We start from the raw sequence: 12,989 nt of genomic DNA, 5'->3' as shown, positions 1-12,989 counted from the left end.
CCGGAAAAAAGGAGATCACACTGTCATCCAGTTTGAGGGGGTGGTTGGAGTGTGATGTCTGGAGTATGATGTCCCGATCTCGGAAATTGAAGACTCGCACTATAATCCGCCTCGGGGGGGCTCCTGGCTTAGGCCTACCACCGGGGGACTCGGTGCGTGCGATGGAAAAATAGTTCGAGAGTCGTGTGGGTTACAACTGCTTCAGAATGAGGTTTTCAACCGCAGGACCTTCTGCCCGCTCCAGGACTCCCAGGACACGTATATTATTCCTTCGGGCCCTACCTTCGTAGTCATCGAGTAGCGCCTCCATTTTAATCTGCTGATCCTTCAATTGACTCACTTGCGTCTTAAGTGGGGCAGTGTCTTTATTTAACACTATCGTGCCATCCTCAACCTCTTGTGCCCTGGAATCCATTTTCCTGAGGTCAGCTCTGATGAGAGACACCTCAATATTCACTGCGTCTATGCGAGTCTCCAGGGAAGTCCGTACTCCTATAATGGCCGCCAGGATGTCCTGGAGTGTCAATTCTTGCTTTAGTGGTAGGCATTGTTGGCTGTCCGCACCTTCTTGAGAGGCGGTGTCTTTATTATCCTTTGGATTAGACCAGGCACATTTAGCAAGTTTATTTTGCGCAGGTGTCTTGGACCACTTTCCACTTGCCATCGTGAGGGTGCAGCGTGATGTATATGGCGAATATATCAAAGGGCGGTCCCAGTACTCGCTGCCGCCTGCTCTGGGGGGAAGAATTCCCTGCCGGCCTGTCGGGTTTCCCAGTTCACTGACCTTGCTGCTGTCGGGGGAGGGTGGGGCCCGAGCGGGGAGTCAAGCAGGTATAGCCCCTCTACTACTAGGGGCCGTTCGGGCACTTGTACGGTGGCAGCTCCTCCCTCACAGCCCCCCAGAGCCTCACGGAGTCCAGATTAACCACAGGCAGAAACAGGCCTAGGTTGCGCCCAGGTTGCACCAAGCAATGTACTCTGCAACTGCCAGTTCAATTGGGCTGCAGGAAGGCTCCTATGTTCCAGCAGCACACCACCCTGTAGAGCCCCATATCCAGCTTGAAGTGGACACCACACGGCTGCGTCACTGATCCGTATCTCTTGCCAATGTCAGTGGATTAGTTGTGCTGGTGGGTAGGCCCTCATGGAATCCCTATAGCGAAGAGATGGTGTAGGGAGCCCTCCCCAGGTTGTCGCTATCACTGGTGACTGCTTCGCTCAGGGCCCCAGTCTGATCTTTCTGGGGCACAGAAGGGCAAGCTCTACTCCAAAGGGCCTCGCGCTGCTCTTTGTACAGGCCCTGTACTTCCAACAGGCAGGGAATCAAGGTGCACTGCTGCCGTTGGCTAGTAATAATTCTTCAGGGGTCCACTGGAGGGCAAGGGAATAGGTACGCACACACCGCCAAGGCACTGCCTTCGCTGTTGTTGTTTTAGGCCATCACCGTCAATGACAATCAGGGCCTGAGAAGCCAGGGTCTCTATTGCCAGGGCCAGTCTGCAGCTCTCGCGGCCAACGGCTGAGTCCCGCCTTCTCTGGGCATGCGCACAGTGATGCTGGGGCTTTGTTTGGGTGCGTTCCCTAGTCTGCCGCTCATCCACCAAGTGTGGGAGCCCCACTAGCTACCGCATCGTTAGGCTGTGGAGCTAGGGTGCACCGCCATGTTGCACTACGGATCTCCGGCCACATAAGCAGTTTACCGCTGGAATGTCGGCGTCCGATCGTATTTTCCACCACACTGTGCTCCCCAGGGCCCTGGGGCCGGGATCCCACTTCTCCTCAGAGTAGTGGACAGGATTTTGGCCGGATATATACAGGATAGGTGGATCGGCATCTGCAAAAACAGAATCCTTCATCATATTGTGTTGTGTTTCTCGTTACTTTCACTGATAAGCTGGTGAACTCCACTGATTGTTCATGCCACAATTGGGTTCTGCATTCCCAATTGATATAAAAAAACAATAAAGTTACTTTACTGTGTAATTCCTAGTTTATGCTCCATTGGCACACTTTCACACTTAGGGAGTATGGAAAGGTACCTTCTTTCCAAGACTGATCCAACAATTGGTAGTGGATATTCTGGTGTGGATGAACCTTATTTCAGGCCTTTTCCTGATCAAGTCTTAAGTAATGAGGATGTGCAGTCGAGAAACGTGAATGCAATTAATCTCCTCATATCCATATTTTTGCAAAAGCTGCTGTTTCAGATACTGCTCACAGTGCAGACAGAGTTTGAGGCTTAGCTGCATCAGACAATGAGCACCATCCATCTTTCATCCACCTGCAGACCTCTATCTGGTTAAGTTTGAGAACAGCCCTGTGGAACTTTATGTTTATCTAAATGGGAGCCACATGACCGTCCACAGTAAGTGATGATATTAACAACAAGCACAGTTCCTCTGCTGTGATTCCTTGCAAGACTTTATCTACTTCGAACTGTTTCCACTTCTCCGATTGCTTGATTGTATTGATCTGTTACAAGATGTATTACTAATGCATATCAAAAATAATGTATGCTTTTGGTTTTCAGTTTAGTATTGTGTAAGAAGGACATCTCTTTTACTGAGATTTGCAGTTAGCTTTACAATGTTTCTTCACCGGGTGCTCTATTGAAGTGATTGCTCCACTCTATTGTATTTGTTGTAACATAAAGAAATATAACAGCACTATGAAGAAACAGAGGATAGGAACTGATGAAGAGGTGATGATGAACATCTTCCCCTATATAAATAAGATCATAGTGAACACAAACTTCTTAGTGTGGGGGTCTCTTAGAAAACGAGAATGCAAGGAAAACATAAAATGTTAAAATATATAATAAAGAGAGGAGAGCTTAGGAGTAGAGCAGAGAAAAGTAGAATGGAAAGCCATGGCAGAAGAGAATAGTAAATATAAACAGAAATAAGGAGTGGAATAAAAAGAGAAAAATGGACTTAAGGACACTGAGGTGGATGCCACTTGTAATAGCGGTTGGTAGCATAGCTAAATTGAAAAGCAAGTAATAGAGGAATGGCAACTGAAAATGCAGGTAGATGAGAAAGAGGTGACTTTTAAAGTCATGTTATGTTATGTTATGTTAAATCCTTTTATAACGCGTAATAGCTACTCCGAAGAGTGTCCCAGCGCGTGTAATGGAATGTGGTAGATGAGGAAATTGGGTTTGACAGGATATATGAAATTGGAACAAGAGGTTGTGTGAAAGGGAAGCAGATGTAGGTGAATGAGTCTGTTTTTTTTTTTTTAAATAATGGTGGGAGCGACCCTTGACCCTGTCCACAGGCAGGTCGCTCCCCCACGCAGCACAGCACCACCTGTGTGCATGTGTCTCCTGCTCGCTGCTGCTCCTGTAACTCGAGGCTCCTCTGCCTCGTTCGCCTGGTAATTTTCCTTTTGCCTTGATTCTTTTGCCCTTTGTGTTGTGATTTGCCCTTTTTGCCTTCTGTGCCCTGAACTTTGCCCCTCTTGCCTTTTGTGCCCTTGTGCCTTTCCCCGTTTTCTGACTTTTTGTGCCCCTTGTGCTTGCCCCTCTGCCTGATCTCCGCCCATCTTTCCTGACGTTTCCCTGCCGCTGCGGCCCTGCCCCCCTGCTCACCCATTTGCTGCCCCGCTCCCGCCTACCAGCTGCTCCTCCCTCCCACCTCCCCTTATATGGTGGCCGCTGTGCGGCCGCGCCCCTGGCTCGCCGCTGGCGCGCCTAAGGCAAGCCTGTCTGCGCCCTTCCGCCCCTGAACCGCGCCCAGCACCAGAACCCCTGGCCACCGCAGACGCCACAATGCCCGTCTCCGCTACGATGCCAGCGCCCTCCATGAACTCAACACCGGACGATCACACACCTGCTTCCTGGCCACCCGAAGCGCACCCACGGACCCTTCTGCTGCCGGAACTGCAGCTTCACCAGCATCCGATCCACCAACCCACCCACCATGAAAGAACGCAACCACCTCAGATGCATCCTTCTCAACACCCGCTCCGCCCGCAAACACACCGTTGAACTCTGGGACCTACTCGACTCAACCGCCCCAGACATTGCCTTCCTAACAGAGACCTGGATGAACGACTCCACAGCACCCGACATTACCATAGCCATCCCAGACGGCTACAAGATCACCCGCAAAGAGCGCACCAACGGAGTAGGAGGTGGAATCGCCATCATCCACAAGAACACCCTCAAGGTCTCGACCAACTCCGACGACACTCTCAGCACCGCCGAACACCTACACTTCCGGATCTACATCGACCCCAACACCACCCTCAGAGGAACTCTCATCTACAGACCCCCTGTTTCCCGGCCTCAGTTTAGCGACTCCATCGCTGACTTTGTCAGCACGCACGCCCTCACCTCCATGCACTACATCCCCCTTGGAGACCCGAACTTTCACCTCGAGAACAACAATGACACCAACTCCACCACCCTGATTGACAACCTCGCCAACCTCAGACTCAGACAGCTTGTCACAACACCCACTCACTCCGCCGGCCACACGCTCAACCCCATCTTCTCCGCAAGCTCCCACGTCTCCTTCAGCCACACCACCGAACTCCACTGGACCAACCATCGCTGCATCCACTTCACCTCTCGGAAACCCACCACAAATCACCACACTCAACAGATCCCCCGCCGCAGCTGGAGCAAAATCACCGAAGACCAGCTAAACGCTGCCCTCGTCTGAAGCCCACCCGCGGTCCTCACCGACCCCCACACCATGGCCAACAACCGCAGACGCTGGATCGACGACTGTGCCAACACTCTCGCCCCATTCAAGAAACCCACCAACAGATGCACCAACAAGAATGCCAGCTGGTTCACCCCAGACCTCCAAGGAAACCTGCCGAAAACTAGAGAAAAAATGGCAATGCGAACAGACGCCGGAGAACCACGCAGCCCACAAAAATGCCATCACCTCATCAGATCCGCTAAAAGGACCTCCTTCAAAGACCGCCTTGTCAACAACACACACAACAGCAAAGAGCTATTCAACATCGTGAAAGAACTCTCCAACCCCAGCTCCAACACCAATGACATCCCACCATTGCAAGACCTGTGCAATGCCCTGGCCACCTTGTTTCATCGCAAGATCGCTGACATCCACGACAGCTTCGACAACCTCACCACCCCAACAGCCAACGGCACCTCAGACCCCATGGCCACCACCTACAACGACCCCCTCTCAGCTGGACCAACATCAACGACAAGGACACCATCAAAATCATGAACACCATCCACTCCGGCTCCCCGTCAGACCCATAGCCTCACCACATCTTCAACAAAGCCAGCACCACCATCGCACCCCATCTCCGAAAAGCCATCAACATCTCCTTCGAGACCGTGACCTTCCAGGAGAGTTGGCAGCACACCGAGATCAACGCCCTGCTCAAGAAACCCAAGGCGGATCCAAGGGACCTCAAGAACTTCTGGCCCATCTCACTGCTCCCGTTCCCGGCGAAGGTCATAGAGAAAACCGTCAACAAACAGCTGACCCACTACCTCGAGGAGAACAACATCCTGGACCCGTCCCATTCCGGGTTCCGCAGCAACCACAGCACCGAAACTTCCCTCATTGCCACCACCGATGACATCTGGGCCCTGCTGGACAACGGCAAAACCGCAGCCCTCAACTTCCTGGACCTATCAGCCGCCTTTGACACTGTCTGCCACCACACCCTGCGCACACGCCTCCACAACGCAGGGATCCGAGACAAGGCTCTGGATTGGACCACCTCCTTCCTCTCCAGCAGAACCCAGATGGTCCGCCTTCCCCCCTTCCACTCTGAAGCCACCGAGATCATCTGTGGCGTACCAGAAGGATCATCCCTCAGCACGACACTGTTCAACATCTACATGACCCCACTCGCCCACTTCGCCAGACTGCACGACCTCAACATCATCTCCTATGCCGACGACACACAGCTGATCCTCTCCCTCACCAAGGACCCCCTCACTGCCAAAACTAACCTCCATGAAGGGATGAAAGCCGTCGCCGAATGGATGAAAAACAGCCGTCTGAAGCTGAACTCAGACAAGACAGAGATCCTCATCCTCTGCTCCACCCCCTCAGACTGGGACGACTCCTGGTGGCCGATGGCCCTGGGAGCTGCACCGACACCCACCGACCATGCTCACAACCTGGGGTTCATCCTCGACTCAACGCTCGACATGACCAAGCAAGTCAACGCCGTCTCCTCTTCCTGCTTCAACACCCTCCGCAAGACCTACAGGTGGATCCCCACCAACACAAGAAGAACGGTCACCCAGGCCCTTGTCAGCAGCAGGCTGGACTACGGAAACACCCTCTACGCGGGAGCACCGCCCAAACTGCTGAAACGACTACAACGCATACAGAAGTCCTCCGCCCGCCTGATCCTCGACATCCCTCGACACAGCCACATCACACCCCACCTGAGAGACCTGCACTGGCTCCCCATCAACAAGAGGATAACCTTCAAGCTCCTCACCCATGCAAACAAGGGACTCCACGACACAGGACCAGCATACCTCAAAAGTCGACTCACCTTCTACACCCCGAACCGCCAGCTCCGCTCCACCTACGTCGCTCTGCCAACGTCCTACGCATCCGAAGAATGACCTCCGGCGGCAGATCGTTCTCCCACCTCGCCACCAAGACCTGGAACACCCTTCCCGTCCTCCTACGGCAGACCCAGGACCTACTAATCTTCAGGAGGCTACTCAAGACCTGGCTATTCGAGCAGTAGCAGCACCCCCCCCAGCGCCTTGAGACCCTCACGGGTGAGTAGTGCGCTTTATAAGTGACATGATTGATTGATTGATTGATGAAAAACACAATAAGCCTCATGGAGTTGAGACTTGGCAATGTCCGGAGTTGATTGTATTCTAAGTAAGGAACCAAGAGTAAAATGTAATGGTTATTAAATGAGATTGAGAAAAATAAGCATCAAAAGTCAATCCTCATTTGAAAGGCCAAACCCTGATTCTAGGTATAGATTGTTAGCCAATTGTGAAGAGTGTGTCTTATTTCTCTTTCACTACTATTGGTTTTCCAGCACTACCCTACCAGCAGTGAAACCTTAGTGTACATTTGCACTGAGTACTTGTAGTAAATCTTCCAGTTTACAGAGAACTTGGAAGCCCATAGAAAGCAACCCACTAGTGAATTGCATTAGTGGATTTTGCAATGGAGGGGCTAGTTCCAGCACAAAAGGGAGAGTTTTTCAATGGTACATAACTTTAAATAGGCCCAGTGACATGACAGAAACCCTAAAAATTGGTTGAAATATAATCATTTTGATTTTGGTTGTGTTTAGAAAACATTCACAGATAATGTTTCAGAACACCACTAACTTTAAAGTTGCAGGCCACATGAACCAGACATGAAACACTGAGTGTAGGATGATATGTAGGTAAGAAAAGTAAAGAAGTGATTAACAGGATGTAGGCCATCCTATTTTTAGAACTGTTGCCTTTGGGAATAGATAGGAAGTAAATGCAAGTTACAGTTAAACTTTCAGTATTGTAAACACCTATTCTAAATGCATAAATCTTTCATGTCATAACAAATGACAATGTCAATTGGTGGAGCTCTAGTGGAACACATAAATATCTGCAGCGAGGGACTCCTATAAAAGTTCAGTCAGAAGCAATGATTTCCTGCTAGTGACTTTGAGAAAGGGCTGATCATGTTAGCAGCTTGTCAGGCACAAGATATACACTGCACACTTTGAATGTAATTGATGTCCTTTTCGATGCATTTTACATTTCAGCTCAATGAAAACAGTATTTAGGAAATACTTGATCATAATGCCCTTGAGATATTGATTAGATTAAACTATTTGTACTCCTTTATAATCCTAGACAAATAATTAAGCTATTCCTACTACAGTAATTATTTGACAATCTCCCGTAGATGTCTAACCCAACAAGAGCACCACTGCTAGACATAGACTTTTAGGAATAATAAAACTCAGCAGACTTCTGGGATTCCGGTTTACAAAGAGCTCATCATTACTTCCGCTGAACCAAAAGGCAGTATATTGAGCTGATTGGCTCTTCACTGTCCTACTGGCAAACCCATGATAAATGCGGTCCTAGAAGATCAGAGGAGCAAATGATAATATTTGAGATTCTAAACACAATCTGTAATCTCGGGGCTATCATTTCTTGATCTTGCTAACATATTGTTGATGTTCAGCAAGGTAAGTCAAAATATTGAGTGCTCATGTACACCTCATTGCCTTCTTAAAGTCAGCATACCATCAGAACATGCATATCCCAATCCTTCACCCAATGAAGGTGAAAGAAAACGTTCCATAGTATTGTCATAACAAAAGTTAATAATTCTATTCATGGACATTTTTGAAGAATATGACACTGATAAGCAGATTGCTTCCTGACAGTTGATCCAACTGATGCACCGCATTCCATCAGAACATATATAACATCACCAGACTTGACAGACAAATTAAGAAAGGGGGAGACACTGCTTGCATCTACCGCTCAGACCTCCTTGTCACAGATCTCCATGCTGAGCCTACGGATTCTTGCGAATATCTTGCCCTCTCCATTAGTAGTACCACTTCTTAGCTATGTGAACTGCACATCTTCTCCCACACCCCAGGCAGGAATGACACTTTCTCGGACCTCCTCATGGAAATCATCACTGCTAAGGTTTCGCCTCACTCCAATGACATTTTCCTCGGTGACTTTAATATGCACTGGAATGACCCCAATATCTCCCAGGTCAACGCTGTCAAAGTTTTCCTTGCCGATCAATTACTCACCCAGGCCTGCACCTTGCCTAACCACACAAAAGGCGCTAATTTGGACTGGATTATCGCTAAGGCTTCGGCGGTCAAGCTGAACTCAATAGAACCATGTGATTGATCAGACCACCACATCATCACCTTCACTATACCTGACCACCGCCTGAAAAAACTTGGGCAACCGGTGAAACCAAAACGCTGGCTCAGAGACACTAAGAGCCTGGACCTCGAGAAACTGACTGCCTGCTGCGAGAATTAACTTCTCCCTCCCCGAATCTATCTAAGGTCAACAACCTCACAGATCACTACAACTAGACCATGACTAACAATTTGGATGATCAGGCCCGCTCAAGTTCAAAAGGTCCCAAATCAAAGACAAAAACCCTTGGTTCAGTGGGACCCCTAGATGACAAAAGGAGAGCTCTCTGTCTGAAAGAAAGGAACTGAGACAGCACCCCTCAGCCTCCCATCTTAAACTCCTCTGTCAGGCCAGAAATATGTACAACAAGAATATCCTTTTGTCCAAAAAAGAGTTCTTAAAATCAGAGCTGGAAAATGCCAAGCACAGACCACGTAAACTTTTTGAAATAGTCAAACTTCAATCAAACAAACTAGCGAAATCATCAAAAGAAACTACTAAATACCAAATCACCTGCGATGAGTTCTCCTCCTTCTTTGCAACCAAAATCGACTCGCTGGGTAACGAACTCAAGGCCTCCTCGAACTCCCCTCCTTCTCCGTCTGGGACCCTTCTATCCTCTCGTCCCCACCAGCGACCACCCCACTCATCGCTCCTATCTGGACTACCATTATCAATGCTTCCCTTCTACGAGGGACCATACCCAACTCTCTGAAAACCAGGCAAGTCATCCCCATCCTAAAAAACCTGCTCTGAATCCGGAAATTCCAGATAACTTCAGACCCATCTCGAATATCCCTCTTCTCGCGAAAGTACTGGAAAAATGTGCGCAGCTACAACTAAGCCAACACATCGCCAATTGCAATCTACTTGACGAATTCCAATCTGGGTTCAGGCCTGGGCACAGCACAGAAACTATTATTCTTCACATTGGTGACAATGCTCTCCTAGCTCTTGACCAAGGCAAAACATGTCTTCTGATCCTTCTGGATCTCTCCTTGGCATTCGATGCGGTCAACCACGAGAAACCCCTTGAACGCCCCGAACACAGGATGGGCTTAGGAGATGCCGTCATCAAATGGTTTGGTTCCTTCCTCCAAAACCGCACACAGAGATTCCTTGTCAACAACAACCTATCTGCTCCCTCTCCAATTTCCATTGGTGTACCGCAAGGCTCCACTGTGTCCCCTACCCTCTTCAATCTCTACCTCAAACCTTTAGCTGAAATTCTCCACTCTGCCAACATCTCCTTCCACATGTATGCCAACGATACCCAGATCTACATTAAAATCTCCTCTCTTGAGAAGATCTCCCATCTAATTGATGCGCTGAAACTGACTGTACAACAACCAGCTCAAACTGAATGCCCAAAAAACAGAGTTTCTTCTCATCTCCCCCCCAAAAAAATCTGCTGACATCCTTGAATGGACTGACTCTATCACAGCACTAAACTGCACCCCTACCATTGTGGATTCCATCAAATCTCTCTGGATTATTTTGGATCGCAACCTGAATATGATTGAACACATCAACGCGATGGCCAAAACTGCCAGAGTCCATCTGAGCTACTTGAGAAAACTAAAACCCTTCCTTGGAACTGCCGACCTAAAAACCGCTGTGCAGGCATTAGTTATCTCCAGAATAGAATATGGCTGCTCCACACTATCTGGCCTACATAACACTTATAAGTTCCCCCTAAAAGCTTACCTCAACACAGCAGCCAGACTCTTATCCGGTTCAAAAAATTTGACCATATCTCTCCACACCTGAAGGCCTTGAACTGGCTTCCCCTTGGAGGCAGAATTAATCTCAAGCTGTCCTGCATCACTCACAAAGCCTTGTACACAAACTCCCCGGCATATCTCGCCCATAAACTCGTGTTATCTGGGAGATCCAGAAACTCCAGATCCACCAGAGACCGTGTGCTCAAGCCACCCCACTTCCGTAAGGCAAAAACCTACAATCGAGCTTTCTTCGGAGCTGCACCAAGAATCTGGACCTCGCTTCCTTCCTCCATCAGAAGAATACCTTCTCTGGCGCTCTTCAAAAAAGAAGCAAAAACCTTCTTAATGAGCAAATTCCTCCAATAATGCTCCCTTGGTGCACATTTGTATGACCTACTATTTGTATTAACTCTTACTCCTTCCAATGCTCCCTATACCAGTTTTTGTACATATCTTTTTCGTCCTATTGTTATCAAATCGCCCGCTGATCTAGGAACTGTATTGACACTCGTATATATCTACTGCTTTGGCCTACTTTTGTCATTTCCCAAACCCCCATTCCTGTATTATCTCCACACCATCCTGTACTTGGATCTGTACTATTTTTTATATATATCTCCTCCTTGTGCCCTATTGTACTCATGTCATCGCTGATTTTGGAACTGTAGTGACTCTTGTATATAGCCACGGCTTTGTCCTACTATTGACTTTTCCCTATCCCCCATCCCTGTACTTTGCCCCTGCTTTCATGTTTGTTACATACCTTTCCTTGTAAAGCGCTTTGATACCCTAACAGGCAACGTTTGCGCTATATAAAACTTCAAATAAATAAATAAGAACATGCATATTCCAATCCTTCACCCAATGAAGGTGAAAGAAAATGTCCCATAATATTGTGATTACAAAAGTTATAAATTCTATTCATGGACATTTTTGAAGAACATGACACTGATAAGCAGATTGCTACCTGACAGTTGACCCAACTGATGCACCACTTTGTGGGTCCTGAACTTTCTCAACAATAGAGTCATGTGACCTCAATAATCTGTCAAAAAGGATTTCCCATAAAATCACATTGATGCATTGTCTGCTGATCTCCTGCTCTGTTACATCATGTGGAGACAGTTTTTGTATAGCAATACATCACAGTGGTGGATCTTCGGTGGAAGCACCCAAATGAACGTCCTTTGTAAGTAGCATCATTAATCCTCTACTTTACTATTCAAGGATATTTATTTAAAACCTTCTGACGTTTTACTTTATTTGTCTCCAAATCTATTTGTAGTTCTTTACCTGATGGACATTAACTTATCGTACATGAGTACATCTTCTATTTTTGAAGCAAATAAATGGAAATTACAGTCAAGTACTAAATTACTATAAATTTCAATTTTTTAATCTTTTTCCAGATGTACTTAATATTTTGTGTTGCTTTGTTTGTGATGACATAAAAATAAGCTAGATAACAGATTAAAAACGGATTTATTTCAAAGTTTTCTTCTCTCATAATGGACTTTTCTTTGTGTACATTGTCAGGATTTTCTATCCACATCTTACCCACTGTAGGGGGAGCACTTGTCCGCGACGTACCCATTCAGTCAATGGGAGCCCATGTACACGTCGTACGACTGGCTACCATTGACTGATATATGAGAGTCCGACTGAACCGAGTCCGGCAGCATATGGCGCATCGTACTCACTCGGTTGGACTGCAGGACTCCGGCTCGGTCGAAAACACTCCGGATCCGGCTAGGTCGGAGTGCTTTCCGACCCGGATCGGAATCGGCCCCAATGTATTGTAAATAGCTTTCCAAAATTAAATTATGCAGAGATCTTAAGAGCTGTCTAGAATGTCTCAAAGATGCAGATACCTCCATGAAATTTCAAGGGTTCTATAGTAACAGAGGTTTTATTTTTGTGTGGAGGTGATGACCATTTCAGAATATGGAGTTTGATCTGCCTATCAACTGCCTATCATAAGCATTTAAATGTAGTGAGAACAATTCTTCTCATGCATACATGTACCTGCAGCGCTGTATCATTAGGCAATTGTGGCAATGGAGCACTAGCGGTCCTGTATCTAGCCGTAACTCCTCCATATACTTCTTACATTTCCCATTTGTGCCTGCTTTTCTGTATCACAGGTGAAGGAGTGCTATCCATCCTTTGTGGGCATATCTTTGGTGCAGGAACCCAGCTGAACGTCCTAAGTAAGTAACAAAACCAGCACTGTGCAATATTTCTCAGAGCTACTTCGTTCTAACACACATTTTCCACTACCTGTTTCTATATTCATTGTACAAATGTAAAAAGATCTTGTTTAGGACGGTAGCAATTCATATTCTTGTACAATATACACATATTTGCACATTGTCAAAAATTACAATATG

The 12,989-nt window shown here is 47.4% G+C and overlaps 1 protein-coding gene across 1 annotated transcript in view; it reads left to right on the top strand.

Moving 5' to 3' along the window:
• LOC146783292 (immunoglobulin lambda-like polypeptide 1) overlaps positions 1-12,989 on the top strand; it is a 227,780-nt gene that overhangs the window by 194,249 nt on the left and 20,542 nt on the right. The window contains exon 3 of the mRNA XM_085633862.1: positions 12,744-12,809. Coding sequence (XP_085489988.1) covers positions 12,744-12,809 — 66 coding nt within the window. The remainder of the gene's footprint in view (positions 1-12,743; positions 12,810-12,989) is intronic.

The sequence above is a fragment of the Triturus cristatus genome, chromosome 11, assembly GCF_964204655.1.
Source record: "Triturus cristatus chromosome 11, aTriCri1.1, whole genome shotgun sequence".
In the NCBI taxonomy this organism is placed as follows: domain Eukaryota; kingdom Metazoa; phylum Chordata; class Amphibia; order Caudata; family Salamandridae; genus Triturus; species Triturus cristatus.
This window is presented reverse-complemented; position numbering and strand designations above follow the sequence as displayed.